Genomic DNA, 16837 nt, shown 5'->3' with positions numbered 1-16837 from the left:
ACAGAATGAAAACTGGGCTTGGCTCATGGGATCTCATAGCATCTCTAGCAAGTGCCACACAGGCTGGGGTTCAATAAATGCTTGAAAACTGCATCAATAGAGCCACAGAAATCAATGCTTTCTTGGCCACAGCTGCATGTCCCTGAGCCCCAGAGGGAGCCCCTGAGGCCCTTCACACCCACTGGGCTTCAGGCAGGACTTGGCTTTCCTTGTGCTCAGGAAATTCCACCCAGGAGCCCGCCTGGGCCTCCAGCCACCAGGGGGCACGGGTGCTGCTCCTTGGCTTTGAGGCAGGCAGCTAGGCGCCAAGAGAAGGCCTGATGTTGCTTTAGGAAAACATTTGGATTATGTGAAATAAGAAGCAGGCCCGCCTCAGAATTATAGGCTTGTAAATCACTCTGGGGAGAAAAAGGGCTGGGGGGACGGGGAGACGTGGGACGTGAGTTTACGATCTCTCCAGAAGCCCTTGATGGAATTACAGCCTCATAACTCACCGGGGCCTGCTCTTTCCCCCAGCTGGGCCTCAGCTCTTACTCAGGGCCCCCGAGAAGGCCGATCAGGGTGCCAGTGATGAGAGACTTGCTTGGCGGAGGCCTTAAGAGGCCCCTTTAAGCCCTCTGGGGAGCGTGGGGATCATTGTGGCCATCTGCCTGTTATGCATTGGGTGCCAGAAGCTGGGCCTCATTTTTGGAGATTCTGTGGGGTTGTGTCCATGTGAGATCCAAAGGACCATGACAGAAGAGGCCAGCTGAGCTGCAGGCCCCAGACCCCAGATGGAGGGGGCTCTGGGGGTTCCATGGGGAGGCAGCCACCTTCTGCAAGGCCCCGTGGACCCACACAGCTGGGACATGACCCACAGCATCCTCTCTGTCTTTGGATGAGGTAGCGTGTCATGAGGGTGCCCTGCTGTTTCTCCTTGTCTGGGCCATGTCTCCAGTTGGCCATTTGGCAAAATGGAATTCACCAGCCTCTCACTGGGGAGTGAATACAGAGATACTCACAGACTGAGAGCAGGCAACTACTGAGGGAGCTGGCACTGAGCTTCCTCTGGCTGGGAAGATGTGCCCCTGGGAGGAGGAGGGGGTGGCTGACAAGATGCCTACCATCCCCCTGGCTCTAGCTGTGGCCTCTGTCCTGTCCAGGGTTTAAAGTAAAGGCCACAGGAAGCATGTCTCCAATAGCAAGTCAATGACGCACTGTTAAAAATAGCTACCTTTTGAAAACCCTAAAGACTTCACCTAGAAACTATTAGAAGTTTGCACAGCAAGAACACAGCAAAGTTCCAGGATACAAAATCAAGATACAAAAATCTGTTACATTTCTATTTGCTAACAATGAGCTAGCAAAAAGAAACAAAGACAGAAAGAATAAAACACCTAGGCATGAGTTTAACTAGGAAGGTGAAAGATGTATACATTGAAAACTGTAAAACATCGACGAAAGAAATTGCAGAAGACACAAATAAATGGAAAGATATTCCATGCTCCTGGATTGGAAGAATTAACATTGTCAAAATGTCCATATTCCCTAAATCAATCTACAAATTCAGTGTGATCCCTATCAAAATCACAAGGACATTTTTCACAGAAATAGAACAAAAATTCTAAAAATTATATAGAATAACAGAAGACCTCAACTAGCCAAAGCAATCCTGAGAAAGAAAGAACAAAGCTGGAGACATCACACTGCCTGATTTCAAACTACTTTACAAAGCCATAGCAATCAAAACAGCGTGGTGTGGCAGAAAACAGATGTATAGATCAATGGAACAGAATTGAGAGCCCAGAAATAAACCCATGCATATATGGACAATTAATTTATGACAAAGGAGCAAAGAACATACAACAGAGAGAGGATAATCTCTTCAATCGATGGTGCTAAGACAGCCACATGCAAAAACATGAAACTAGAACACTATCTCACACCATACACAAAAATTAACATAAAAAGGATTAAAGACTTGAATGTAAGACCTGGAACCATAAAACTCCTAGGAAAAAAACAGGCAATATGCTCATTGACATCAGTCTTCACAGTGTCTTTCTAGATATGTCTCCTCAGGCAATGGAAACTAAACAAATACTGTATGTTATCACTTACATGTGAAATCTAAAAAATAATACAAGTGAATGTATATGCAAAACAGAAACAGACTTGCAGATACAGAAGACAAACTAGTGGTCATGAAGGAGAAGGAAGAGGGAGGGGCAAGTGAAGGATATGGGATTAAGAGATACAAACTACTATATATAAAATAAATAAGCAGCAAGGATATATTGTGTAGCACAGGGAATTATAGTCATTGCCTTATAATAACTTTTAATGGAGTATAAGCTATAAAAATACTGAATCACTATGCTGTACACCTGAAACTAAGTAATAATGTAAATCTACTATACTTCAATTAAAAGAAAAAACCTAATAAACAAATAAAAACAAAATGAATGAACAAATCAAACCAAACACAAACAAATGCGTAGCTACAGAGAACAAAGTAGTGGTTACCAGAGGGGAAGAGGCAGGAGGGAGGGTGATGCCTGGAAACTAAATTTTGGTGGTGAGTGCACTGAGTGGGGGGGCATACGGACGTAGACATATAATGTTGTACACATGAAACTTATAGACGATTATAAATCAGTGTTACCTCAATTAAAAAACAGCTACCTTTCTCGAGGAGTGCTTACTGCATGTCAGACATCACGCACCTAATCACACTTTCTCACCGATTATCTGAATTTTCTCACAGATTATTCCCAATTCACAGATGAGGGGAGTGAGGCATAGAGATGTAAATCTGTTTGTCTGAGGCCACTCACACACAGCTACGTAGGGTGTTGGAGATTAGAACCCAGATCCCTCCTGTGCACCCCACCAGGGAGCATGCTAGGGTCTCATCTTTGTGAATGTCAGGTCCTGTGTCTTTCGGCTAAATTCCCATTCAATTTTTATTCTTCAATCCCTGTTTTAGTTAACAATTGCAATCCAATGCCTATCTTATTTATTTTTTTAATTTAAAAAAATTTTACTGAAGTATGGTCAGTTACAATGTGTCAGTTTCTGGTGTGCAGCACAATGTCCCAGTCATACGTATACATACATATATTCATTTTCATATTCTTTTTCATTTAAGGTTATTACAAGATATTGAATATAGTTTCCTGTGCTATACAGAAGACACTTGGTTTTTTTGGTTAACATTTGCAAATCTGACTTCCAAATTTACCCCTTCCTACCCCCTTTGCTCCCAGTAACTGTAAGATTGTTTACTATGTCTGCAAGTCTGTTTCTGTTTTGTAGATGAGTTCATTAGTGTCCTCTTTTTTTCCTTTTTTTAGATTCCACATTGAGTGATATCATGTGGCATTTTTCTTTCTCTTTCTGGCTTACTTCACTTAGAATGGCTGTCTCTAGGTCCATCCATGTTGCTGCACAATGCCTATCTTTCTTATTTTCTCTCCAGTGTCCTTTGCATTTCCACAACTATGGTGATAATCAACCCATAAATGAGAGATGGGTTGGGGGTGGGCAGGGAGAGAAGCTTTTTGTTTAGCGATTGTTGTAATATAGCATAATCGAGAGTGTAATCTTAAGAATCAGAGAAACCTAAGCTCACGTTCCAGCTTCATCACCACCATCATTTGCCATTTGTGGGACTGGAGTTGTTATTGCTTTGAGCCTCGATGTACTCATCCATAAAATGGGTGTAGCAGTGACAACTACTGAATGAGGTAATGTACGGAAGTAATAGAAGTATATCAACTCACTTCCTGAAATCATCTTTCTGAGGAAGTTCTTTGTGAACTGAAAGGTGATGACCCTCTGTCACAGGGCATTAAATCCGGGTCACAGTCCTGCCCTAAACTTGTATTCTCTCCTTTATCTCCTCCCTGTATCTTATCAGCAATACCTAGTCTGAAGGATACCTTGATGCAGAATAAAATATTTCATCATTAGGTGCAAAAAAAAACCACCTTTTTTATTTTTAATTATTGGGATACAAAAGACTAAGGTCATTTAGAAAACCTTGTCTTCAGGATCTGTGGCCTAGTGCTTTAAAGAAAACAAAGAAAACAATCTTGTTACCGTGTATCCAGCATTGAGTTCAGAATAAAAGAAATGTTAAGACCTGGTCTGTTACTGAGTGGAGGAGACAGGACATAAAAAAGGTGAAATTATTAGGGAATAAAATTATCATGTACAGATCAGCACTGAGTCTGTTAAAATAAAGTGCTGAGTGGTGTTTTACAGGCAATTAGAGGCTACAGCCATCCAGGATAAGGTGCTAATTGTGCAGCTCAGGAAAGAAAGGCAGAGGTGCTGGGGAAGCTTGAACAGCAACAGGTCCCTCTGAGATGTGCCTGTGATGAGTCACAGAGCCAGTGGGCGAATCCAGCCCTCACCAGCGTCCGGCTCTCAGTGTCACTTTGATGTCCTTATCTCACGTGTGTCAGTCACAGCTCTCACGGTGGAAGAAATTCTTGTTTTTATTGTGAATAATGGAAAGGAGGATGGCGAAAAGTGAAGAAAAGGGAGCAAATGGAGGGTGCGTAACCAAGAAAAGACTTTGTGAAATGACTTTAACCTTGCCTGTATGGAATTACTAAGGGTTTTAAAGGATTGCATGTGGCACTGTACGCGTCCCTTGTGCCCCTCCTGATACCCTCTTGACCCGCCTTTCAACCCCATAGGAACCAGGTGGCATGCATGTAGCCTGACAGCATCTTCCTTAGGGACAGAACTTGCTTCCCTCTTGCCTCTGTCCCAGGACTCCGCTGCTCCTAACACTGGGGTCACTGCTGGGAGCCATCAAACCATTCATATACACTTGCGTATCTAAAAGTCTGAATGAACCTTCCAGCACCAGGGGATGGGAGCTAGAGGCCACATCCTGAGGTGCACCGTTTCTGAGGACCAAAGGGGATTGAGTCCTGCTGCTCACAGTGGAGACCAGCTTGATAATACACCCTTGAGTCGGCTCGTCCTCACTCTCCTGTCCCCGCTCCTGGATCTCAGGACCCCTCCCCAAATAAACCCCCTGCTCATAAGCCCTTGTCTCAGGCTCTGCTTTGGAGGAAAATTCGGACACATCATTTTCAATTATCCATTTCTGTACTCTCTTGGGAAGCTATATTCTATACTTGCATTTCAGGATCTGGGCAGTTGAGAGATTCTTGCACGAACTTTATTCATTCATTTAATAGACATTCTTAAAGCGGCTACTCTGTGCTGGGTACTGTCCCATGAGCTAGGGCTGGAGAGATCCACATGTGGTGTTTTCCCTTCAGGAGCCTGTCGCTCAATACTAAAGCCACTATCCACTAAAAAGCTTACAAGATGTCAGGACCCGCTCTAAGTTCCTTGAAAGACTTATCTCACTTGAGTCTCTGAGCAACTCTGTGAGGAGGCATTATGACTCCCCTGTTTACAGATGAGAAAACCAAGATTTGGAGACAGTTAGGAATTTGCCCCAGGTGACAGGGCTGGACAGTGATGGGCAGGTTTACCATTACTCGACATAGAGAACACACTCGGGCTACACAAGGAGGATCGAAGTCACTGCTGCCTGGACAGGTAGGGTGCTCACACAGCTCTGGGTCCGGGGCACATCCTTCCTGTGCTGCCCACAGGAAATAATACAGCTGGAGGGAAGCTGCAGAGGAAGAAGGAATAAGAAGGGCACGGAGGTGCTGGGGGCAGTGCAGGCAGGCACACCCAGGGGGACGCTGCGATCTGGTCCTTTTAGTTGATGTGCTCCGGGTGATGGGTGCTGAGAGTGTATCCCTAGTGACTGGCCAGCTTCCCCTCCCTGACCGCTCTGCATCCTGTCCCCCCAGGCCCTGCCTTTGCATCTCTAGAGCTGGACAGTCTTAACCTGGGATGGTTGGGGAACTTGGCAGGTGGAGAAGCCCAGGTTGGTCCTTCAATATGGAACAGGGATAAGAAAGACCCCCTTTTGTTGGGGCATGAGTTCCTCCCTTGCCTGTATCTTAGAGGGATCATCAAACCCATTTGTTAGAATCCAGCCGTGACAGGCGCTGTTGAGAGAGGCCAGCCTGTGTGTGTGGACGGGCCATTCTAGGCGTCACGAGGAGCTGTCGTTAATGGTCGCCTAGAGGCTGCTGGCATCTGGAGCAGGGACCTGGGTGGAGAATGCGATCTGTGCACCAGTAAGGATGAGTTCTCTGCTTTCTTGGTAAGTTGATCGTTGATCAGAATCAAAGTACATAGAGCACTGTAGGTTATGTTTTAAAACGACCTTGGTGGATTCATTCTTGGGTGGTGCATATGGCCTCTCATGGCAGCGGTGTGGGATCTGAGTGCTGTGACCTCCGCCTGGGGCTGAGCACTCTTACCACGGCAGGCAGGCGGGGTGAAGACCAGGCAGAACCCCCCAGCACAGAGCTGGCGAAAGGTGCTGTCCTCCCCAAGCTTCTTCCTGCCAATTTCTCTCTCCCCATCCTTCCCCTCCCCTCCGCTTCCTTTTCTTTATGGATTTGCTTCTTCTTTTTCTGAGTCTTCCCCGTCTTCCCTAATCTGTCCAAAATTCAGCTTAGGAAAATGAGGAACTTCCACAAAATGATTCACATATTATACAAATAGCCAATGATGTCTTTAAAAAATAAAGGACTTAGGTTAAAAGAATAACTCTCTGTAGGTGAAAGGTGAGATTCCACACGTCCAGCTGTCAGCTAAGGGGCAACCTATTGGCCAGGGTAAATTTCTTGTGCTTTGTAACAATTGGGATAGTCTAGGTTATGCTGCGGTAACAAACAGCCCTCACATCTCAGTGACTTAAAACAGCAAAGATTTATTTTTCACTCATACTGCATAACTGTCAGGGTCATCTGGTGGCTTTGCTCTGTGTCATCGTCCTCACTGCATGGTCCAGGCTGAGGGAGTACTGCAGGTGACTTACATCACTAACGTTCAGATTTCATTGGCCCAAAGCAAGTGGCTTGGTCGGCCCACCTTTATTAGGTGGGAACCTGAAATGCTCGTTCAGGGCAGGGAAGTGTGTGTTGTTGAAAAGTGACGGTCTACCACTGCGCAGCCGGGGGCGGCTCAACCAGTCCGGGAGAGGTTTTGACCACAACATCTGTTCTCTTCACCTGCCAGGGATAGCCACCAGCTGCAACTCAAGGATCAGTTTCCTAAAGATAAAACATTCATGGCAGGGGGTATGTGGCCAAATAGGAAAAATAGTGGAGGGCATGCTGGTCATAGTTGGGAAGATAATACAGTGACCAACTTTGTGGCTGGTTGTGTTCCCCTAGTCTAACTCCCCTTGTCCCTTCCTCCATCTGTTCACGATTTACTGTGATCTGCTCTGTGCTGGACACTTGTTAAACTTGGGTAACATAAGTTCAGCTGAGGTATGGGCTCTGCCTTCAATAATCTCATAGTCTAATGATAAAATAATATGTATTTCATAAGGTGTTAGATATTTACTCTTCTGCAGTGAATAAAGAAGGCATCTGTTATGGAATGAATTGTGTCTCCCCCGCCCCGCCGCCACCAATCATATGTTGAAACTCAAACCTTCAATGTAACTGAATTTGGAGATAGGACCTTGAAGGAGGTAATTAAGGTTAAGTGAGGTCCCAAGAGTGGGGCTCTAATCTGATAGGACTGTTATCCTTGTAAGAAGAGACAGCAGAGATCTCCTTCCAGGAATGCACAGAGGAAAGAAAGACCGCGTGAAGACGCAGAAGACAGCTGTTTGCTCTGAACCCCGTGTGTCAAGGCCACGACATGGGAAGGGCTGCGTATGACACTCAGAGATTTGTTTATCAGTGTGGCCGCACAGATCGTTTGTGAATAAATGCATTTCTGAAGTTAAAAAAAAAAAAAGATAGCTATTTCTGAGCCAGAAAGAAAGGTCTCACCAAAAACCCAACCTGGCACCTTGATCTTGGACTTCCAGCCTTCAGAACCGTTGGAAAATGCATGTCTGTTGTTGAAGCCTCCCAGTCTGATCTTCTGTTCTGGCAGCCCAAGGTGATGAATGCAGCATTCCCTCCAAATTTGTTGTTGAGGTCCAAGCTCAGACCACTCTTGATCGTGCAGTATCATTTGTATGCCTATTAATAGCACCCCACGCATGTATGACCCTTCAGAGTGTGCTGTGTCTTTCCCACTTCAGTTTCAGGAATCCACCCTCCGTCTTCTGGGTTTCGTAATGTAGTTAGATGTGTCTGCAGTTTACAGGGAAGGAAACAAAATCACAGAGATGTGAGCTGCTCAGGGTCAGGGTGGCTAATGGTGGTCAAGTATGAGATCATGTAGGTACGGAGCCTGAGGACAGGGCAGGAACTCGGTCGTGTGTGGAGTTCCAGTCTGAGCTTTCTACCGCAGCCTGCCTCACTATTGAGAAGGCAAAACAGCTCCTCCTTCCTGTTCATGAAGTCTACTTTCCGTGTGAGTCTTAACTACCAAAGAATAAAAACAAAACCTCTGGCTGATGGCAGGCTTTTCAGTCTGTGCTAGATCTTGAGGTCACTCACTCCCAGGAGCCTAAGGTTTGGTGGTTAAGGGGTAGCAGGGAGACAGAGGACACAGAAGTCTCTCTGCTGTTGGGGTTCCCAGGGTCTGTCTTGCGTCTGCCCCACACTCCTCCTTCCTACCTTTCTTACTTAATCTTCCCTTTTCCGTGTGTTTCTGTCTCTCCTTCCTTACCCTGCTTCCTTGGCAATTCTCTTTTTTCATGGTTTTTCCTTTAAATAAGAAGAACATTGGAATTTCACGGAGAAATCCCGCCCAGCTTCTCCACCTGCTGACTTGAGGAAAGTGTCTCAAGGGCAGCCAGTGGAATGAAGAGCAGCGGACACAGATTTCCTGGGTCGAGACCGGGGCTCTGCTGCTCCAGCGGCCTTTCCTGCCCTGCCCCTCGCCCCAGCACCTGGCAGCCGTAGGTGTGGGCCGGAGGGGGCCGTGAGCACAGGCAGATGGGCTGGCTTCTTCCCTTCCCCCAACTCCACTGCCACCCTTTTCCTTTTCTTCCTATCCTGTTTCTATCCCAGAGGCACATCTGGGTTCAAGAGCTCCACCTTCTATCAAAAGGGGGGCAAGGGGACCCACAAATCATTACACTTATGCATAGCTTGCCAAGAAGACCTGAAGCAGGGATGGTGATCCTTGTGTTGTCTCCAGGACACAGGTGTGTGCCTGGAGAACTGTGCTGAGACAGATTCAGAGGCTCCGTGCTAACGTGACGTCTGCTGACGGCACTGACTGGTAGTATGTTTTCCCCAGCCTTGCAGGGTTATTGCCTCCTGAGATGCCTGCTTGGTAGCTGAGGACAGAGCCTTCAGGAAAAGGATCTATCTCTGGTGGTTGAGTTCAGATATCCCGTAGTTGGAGAGAGAAGGTGCTGTATCTGCACCATGGAGACCACCATCCATCACGTCCTCATGGCCCAGCCTCTCCCCCTCCCCCTTCCACACACACACATATAACATAAAACCCAACTGCATTTTTATTATTTTTTAATAAACTTTATTCTATATTACAAATAGGTTTTTTTTTGTTCTGAACTGCAAAATAGGAATGCCTTATATTTACATACACAGGTATACAATTAATTATAACAAAGGTACAGAAGCTTGCCTTTACCAAGTTACAACTGGGCTCCAATTTAAATAGCATAGGTTTCCTTTTTAAAAACTTTTTTTTAAATTTTTTTTTAAATCTTACTAGGATACTCTTCTTTAAAAATCAAAACCAGAAGACCCTCCTTCCTCCAACAGATTCCATCCACGTATCTTTGAGGCTCATTATAACACTGTTGTCTAAAGATATGTTTTGCTTTGTTCTAACAAAGGGTCGGTGTTCAAGGTGGGAGCTTTATGGAAACAGAAGTGGGGCAGGGCTGGAAGCGAGTGACAGGAGCAGGAATGACGGCCCTCCCTCCTTCAGTGGCCTATCTCTGAGACCCAGAGGCCACTGCTTGTTCCTTAAACCACCCATCCATCTTTTCCTGTTCCTCCTCTTCTCTTCAGTGTTTGAGACTTAACTCCAGGTCATCTGACCAGGCCAGACTCCTCTTCCCCAACCCCCAGGCTCACTGAGCCATTGTCTGTTGTGGTACCCTGGAGTTAGTTGCTGGTTGCTATGGTAACTTGGCAGGACCCTGCTGGAAGAGATAGGCTGGTCTCAACAAGCTAAACTGGGGAGGAGGGCAGCTGCCTCCGATCCTTCCTTCCCATCTCAGGGCCTGGGATTCTCATTCTTGGTCAGCACAGCCAAGACACGGCTAAACCAGGACCTCCGGCCTCAGGGACGCCAGGCCCAGGCAGGGACTGATGGAGGGGACGGTCGTCCACCTTAAAACACAAAGTCATGGTTTCCAAATGGAAACAAGATTCTTTGAGGTAAACTAGCTTTTCTTTTTAAAGAACAGAGAGTTTAACGAGCCAACAAGCTGACGGCAACATCGGGGAGGGATGAGGGAAGGAGAACACACAAGGACACGTACACCATCCTAGTCGTGTGCCTGAATTGCATTCAGTAGTCCTTGTTTGGTAAAATGGCGTCTCAGTTTCTTAAGTGTCCTTTGCATTGCTCTGTAACTGTAGCCTCTGTTTTGAATTCTGCTCTTGTAAGGAAGCCTTTCCAAAATGTGCTTGAGTTGTAAGATCAAAAGAAGTTCTAATTCCAGATAAAGAAACTGGTGGAAGATGAGTTGCACAGACCTATTTGCCATGAGCATCTGCCTTCTCGGCGGAGGGGTCCCTTCATGATCAATCCCTAATAGGGTCTCCCTGCTGCCCTTTGGGGGAAGCTGTTCGAGTCAGCAACACCAGGGGCAGCCTGGACGGAAGTGAAAGGGGGTAGAGTCGGAGGGAAGGTGGGGCTTCCCTGAACAAGGTCAGGACCCAGATCCCCCTGCCCCGCCGCCGTCCCACCGGCCAAGCTCACTGTCTCTGCCAGTACGAACAGAAATCTCTTTTTATTCATTAGGGATTTTTCTGTTTTGTTTAGTTTTGATTCAGGGTAGTCACCGGTCTACCCAAGGAATTTAATTGGAACTCTAATGAGTGTGAATTATTTTTACAACCATTTTTTACAACCGAAAAATCCTATACATTTTATAAAGTTGGATACTTCCCCTAATAAAGAATAATTTTACTGGGGAGCAAAGATTTGGAGTTTAAAAAAAGGTCTCTTGAGAACGTCTGAGATCTTACTGCAGAGCTTCCCTTCTGAATGGGAGGCTGCCATTCAGTGTTCCTGCACCACAAGAAGAGGCTCATAGTGTGTCAGCCTCCCTCAGGAGCGGCCCCTTCGAAGTCACCTGCGGCCACCCCTCAGCTCCCCACTCTGTAAGATAAGACGCCTTTGCTACACCTGTGGGGTGAGGTGGCGCTGCGGGCTCCGGACAGCGAAGGCGCAGGGGAAACACCGATGATGTCAGCAGCCACAGAGGACGTGTCCCTGCCATGGCCACATCCAGGGATGTCCTGACCCATTTCTTTCACAACACGGCCCCCCGCCTCCAGTTCCTCCTCCTTGCCTTGGAAGTCGCAGGTAAAGAGTTTTGTCCCCTCAACCACAGTAATTTGTATTTAACATCCACAACTGGGCTCCCTCCTTAATCTCAGGCTCTTACGAACCCCAAACAAACAGCCCACCTACAGCTTAAAGACGAAAGGAAGGGCTGAGGGATCAGGGACCCTTAGGGGTCTGTCCTGAGAGATGATGGAGAGTGAGGGGCTGAGAGAGGGTTCTAGACGATGTGAACTAGAAGCAAGAGGAAAGGCCAGGGAAGAGGTGGGATCTGCCTGGGGCGGGATCCGGTCCGCTGGGGGCACAGTAGGGACTGGTATTGGAGAGTGTTCTGGTACTGGTACTGGGAACACTGGAGAGTGTTCATACACAGAACCGCCTCTCAGAGACCGGCGCTGGGATGCTCACTGGGGTGGCTGTTCCCGGAAGGGCCGTGGTTCAGGGCCGAGAAAGGCGTGTCCACCAGTCTTCTGCCTGCAGAGCATCTCCCCCTTCTCAGCTCTCTGGGAGGCAGGAAAGTCTGTTCTTAACAATAATTAACCTTAACCTTCACTAGGTTAAATATTTGACTTCGCATCCTGTGAAGCCAAAGGACGTGTCCCTTAGTCCTGAGAGAGGAGGAAGGTGGGATACAGGGCTTTCCCTTTTAGGTCAGAGCCAGGGGTTGTTAAGGATTCTGGAAACATCTGCAACACCTGCCTCGTAGAATGGAGCAGTAGAATTTGGGAGACGATGGTTTGTGGCTTCTCTGATGGGGGACCCACCAGGCCGGGGCTGGACCAGGGAGCCCCGAGCACTCAGCAAGGCAGCTTTGGAGGGTGAGAGGGGGCGAGAGCAGTCCCAGGGGCTGGACTGAGGGCGGAGGTGTCTGCAGGGGGCTGAGCAGCTCCTGTGTTCTAGTGGATACATGGCCTTGGGGCAGAGGCTACACGTGCTGGAGGTGGGCAAGAGGGACGGGGTCGGGGGGCACACTCAGGAGCCAGACATGCAAAGGGGACAAAAGCACGAGGACCTGGGGCGTGGGAAGGGGGTGGTGGTGCTGGGATAACCCACCGACATTGCTGGGAGGTGCGAGCTGGGCCTGTGGGGAAGAGATCGGAGGCCTCACTCCGTGGCTGCCTGGGCATGGTCCTGGACAGTCGGCCTCAGCTCTCAGGATTTGTTTAAACTGACTTCCCTCTCTCAAGCATCTCCAGACTCACTCACTGGCCCACAGGCTCATGAGAGGGAGGCTCTAGGGCTGGCTTCCAGGGTGCACATCCCGCAGGGGGTTGAACAGACCTTGGCCTATGGGACACTCAGGTTCTCCTGGGTCCCTGACTTCAAAACCACGTAGAAAGAAGGCAAGAAAAAAAAATGTTCCTGAGGAAGTAACTGACACAATAGCCAACGGCACTTAATGATGCTATTTGCAGTTACCAAGAAATGTCAGGGTCTCTCCTTACAAGGAAGGACAGAGAACAGCAGAGCCCACACCTGGGGAGACTTGTGCCTCGGGAGAGATGACCAGCCTGCCGCTGACTTTCCCAGTGTCTCTCCGCCCATTCTTTTAAATTCAGGACCTGGTAAAGTTCTTCCTGCTTCTCACCACCACCCGGCACCATCCCATCTCCTCCCAACATTCAATGTCCCCATCTAACCCCAGTCACTTATTTTCACTGTGTGTTCTCCTGGTACCATTTTGGACCCTGGTGGTTTCAAGGAGTGAGGGGTGCAAGAGATGGGGTGAAGGAGAGGTGAGAAGAGAGGGCCTTTTCTCCCCTGCTCTCTGCCCAGGACTCAAGGAGTCAGATAAAGGTCCCACCTTGAACAGAACTGTCAACCTGCGCGTTAACTGTGACATGGATGGGGGCCTTCAGGGGACCTCCCTTCCACGGGACCCAGTCTGCCCAAGTTCCTTCTCTGTCGCGTGCTGGCCAGCCGGGGTTCTCTGGCCTGCCAGCAGGAGATGGAGGATTCCAAGGGGAGGTTTGGAACGAAGATCTGGGGCAAAGAGCAGCTTTTCGACAATGCTGCCTTGTCTTTACATTGAAATGCATCACACATGCACCAAGAGTCCAAATGAAAGAAATGGAAAACAAACAGCAAGGGAAAGAGAGCTTTTATGGGCAAGATGGGCTGTGGTCTGTGTGACTCTGTTCCAGTTCTCCATCCCCCAGCAGCTGCAGGGCTGCAGGCAAAACACCAGTTACAACCCACCCGCCAATTAAAGTCAACTCTGCCCCAAGCCCTCCTCCAGGAGAAGTGAGCAGAGCACGGAAGCTGGCCCGTCCTTCTCCTCTCCTTCTTACGGACATTTATGCTTCTCTGAGGTGTCTAATGTTTCTCTTATAACAAAAATGTGGAGGAAAAAAGTTTTGTACCGACAACAACAAAAATAATAATCCGGTAAAAAAAAAAAAGAAAATCTTCAGCAGAACCAGGATTAACAGTCTTTTTTTTCCTGCTTGTTCATTTTTCTCCTCTAACTGTGCAAAACTTAAAAAATAAATCAAAACACACTCACCCACACACACACACACACACAGCTTCCATTTCAGCATATCTGTGTTAAATACGTTTGTGTCTTTCTTCTCCCCAATCTTTCACATGTGCAAAAAATATTTTCGTGGCCCGGGCGCTCCCTCAGCCTGCCTCCCGCATGCTTCCTTCCTGGCCTGCCAGGGCCCGTGGCTTCCGGGGAGGACATCAAATGATCAAGGGTAAAAATTCCTCACTTCTCCACCTGGCACTTCGTTTGCCAAAACCTTTGGTTATGTTTTTCTCCCTTGATGCACATCTGTTCCCATGTTCCTCTTCCCGCTGGTTAGGTTACTTGTGTTTGCCCATCATTTGTTCTCCTCGACGCCACATCATGCCTTGCTCTGGGTACCACCGCCCGGCTGCCAGTCAGGTCCAGGCTTCCCTTGTCCAGTGCCCACCCTGATTTCCTACAGACAGGTGACCTCACCTCCCCCCACCCCCCCCAGCACTCAGCATAGAAAGCAAGTGTTGAAATATCCCAAAGCTGCAGGATGAGTGATGAGTAAGGGCAGGGAAGGGAGATGCTTCAAATCCCCCTACATAGGACAAGAAATCTTTCTGAGCTCTCTGCCTGCTCCTGAGGCAGACAGATCCACACACACGCACATGTATTCACGTGCAAGGGGCTGGCAGTCTTTAAGGACAAGATGCTCCACAGGCGTTGCTGGCAACGGTGTGGTTCCTTCCTCTTTCCACGTGGGGCCCCTTTTGAATGGATGGCAGGGAAGGATGACTGATGCTCAGGAAGTGAAGGCAAGACTGTGGAACCCGCATCCCCAACTCCACCTCAGCTGATGCCTCTGCTTGTCTCCCAGAGTGGTGTACAGCCCAACACCGGGGCTGCCAGGAGAGAGTCCGTGGTGGAGACTGGACCACGGACAGAGGCGGCATCTAAGGTCCCTTCAAGGTTACAGGTTTCCAGCGCCCTCCATCAGACCATCTCTCACCAGAGCCCCTGCTCATCTAGGACGCATGTCTGAGCACACACTCGCCTGCTGGCTAAAATGATGTGTCCGTAGATGGAAGGACGGGTGGAAAGACAGATGCCAGGGCAAAGGTCAGCTGTATGTCCCTCCTCCCATTTCCAGCCAGGTCCTTCCTCTTGATTCTTTGGTCCTTCCCAAACATGACAAACCTGGGGTTGAATTTGGCTGGCATTTCGGTTTGTCTCTGTGAGGCTGCGCTTGAGTGTGTTTCTTTCAGCGATTACTGCCAAGGAGATGAGGGGGGAGAGCCATTAAAGAGACAGCTGGGATGTTGATGAAATGACTCCCGAGGGGGTCTGAACAGTCCACTGGCGATGTCATCTGCATAGCAGGGGCACCAGGTTCTGCTGGGGGACAGGGGCGAGGCTGTTCACTCCAGAGAGCTCTCAGGAAGGACGGTGGGGATGGAGACATGGAGACAGCTGGAGGTAGAATCTCCTGGACGCACTCTGCATTTTACCTTGACCCTTGATGAGCGATGACTGAGGAGGATGGAGGCGCTTTCTCGATAGCACTCGAGGATCTGCAGTGGATCAGACCGAGGACGATGGCTGTGGCTTGTTTACATGTGGGGGTGAATGGAAAACAACCAATTCTACTTCCAGGGTAGATGCAAATCTTTTCTTTCCTCCTCTCTGTGTTACATCGCTGCCGCTCTGAGCCAGATTGGGAGGGTGTGAGTATCTCCACGGTGGACTGTAACTGCTCTTCCTTCTTCTGTCTGGTTGCCCACAGGCAGAGAGGGGACCGGGCAGGCAGGGCCCCATGGGCACCTGGAAAGGCTCCAAGAACATTGTAAGGGGACAAGGAGGCCACTGGATGCCAATCCAACAAGAGAGAGGCAGCTTGTGAGGCACCCCTCAACTCCTCACACCCCGACTCTAGCAACATGGAAGGAGGTACAGTCTTTCTTCTCAAGGTTGCAAAGGGACCACACCACTGACAGACCCTCTGGAGATGGAAATGTGGGCCAGGTGACATCTTCCCAGTGAAGGTAATACTGAGCGCACTGCCTCCTCCCCAGGCCAAGACTTGGACAAGTATGGGGCTGTCACAAAGTGGAAGGTGAGGGAGCAGCACAGAGACATCCTCCATCCATGGCTCCTCATCCATATTCGGGCCCTGATGCTGACACGTGGGGTCAGCCGAGAAAGAGGGCGCCCTCTGACGTCTTCCGATCAGGTCCCTCGCCGGAGGCTGGGCCTTCTGGACTAACTGAGGGTCGGCGGCTTGGTTCAGTCGTGTTAGCAGAGCAACTGCAAGAGAGGGGGTCCAGGAAGGAGGGAGACGGAAACAGGCAGAGAGAGAGAGAGCCAGGGAGAGAGCGCTGCTCAGGGGATGCTGCTGACGCCAGTCGGAACTTGCACTTGGTAAAGATGATAATCTAGACTGAGGCACGGCTTGGTGTGTCCCTCCCTCCAGGGGGGGCCCTGGAAGGACGGTTCTCAGCTGTCTAAGCTCATGAGGGTTATGACTTGTTCTAGTTTGTAGGCCAGTTTCTGCTTCCCACACTGGTCATCGTGGTCCAGAGGTCCGAGAATCTGTTGAAGAGCCAAGAACGGGGAGGTTAGTAGTTGCGTGCATTGTGTCTTGTTCATAGGGCACACACAGATGGGGAGCATGGTCGGAAGGTCTGGGAAGACGTGTGCAGGTGGAGCTGCACAGACGAAGTGGCTGGGGAAGCAGAAAGCCCGGGTGACGGGGATGGGGAGGCATGGGGGGCACTCGGGCCTGGGGAATGAACTTGCGGGCACCCACGTATCAGTGAGCACGAATGCGAGCACACACGTCAGCGTGTCTGAATAAACGGGCACATTTCACTG

At 48.9% G+C, this 16837-nt stretch overlaps 1 protein-coding gene and 1 long non-coding RNA gene across 2 annotated transcripts in view; one reads left to right on the top strand and one right to left on the bottom strand.

Moving 5' to 3' along the window:
• LOC140697538 (uncharacterized) overlaps window positions 1-9479 on the top strand; it is a 45919-nt gene extending 36440 nt beyond the window's left edge. The window contains exon 3 of the long non-coding RNA XR_012074676.1: window positions 9253-9479. This is a non-coding gene — a long non-coding RNA (uncharacterized lncRNA). The remainder of the gene's footprint in view (window positions 1-9252) is intronic.
• A 4112-nt stretch (window positions 9480-13591) lies between these two features.
• The window catches only part of PLXNA4 (plexin A4), a 410094-nt gene continuing 406848 nt past the window's right edge, over window positions 13592-16837 (bottom strand). The window contains exon 32 of the mRNA XM_006202300.4: window positions 13592-16555. Within this exon, the coding sequence (XP_006202362.1) occupies window positions 16460-16555 (96 nt within the window). The 3' untranslated portion in view covers window positions 13592-16459. The remainder of the gene's footprint in view (window positions 16556-16837) is intronic.

This window comes from Vicugna pacos, chromosome 7 (genome assembly GCF_048564905.1).
Source record: "Vicugna pacos chromosome 7, VicPac4, whole genome shotgun sequence".
In the NCBI taxonomy this organism is placed as follows: domain Eukaryota; kingdom Metazoa; phylum Chordata; class Mammalia; order Artiodactyla; family Camelidae; genus Vicugna; species Vicugna pacos.
Note: the sequence above shows the minus strand (reverse complement) of the source record. Positions and strands in the feature narration are given on the sequence as shown.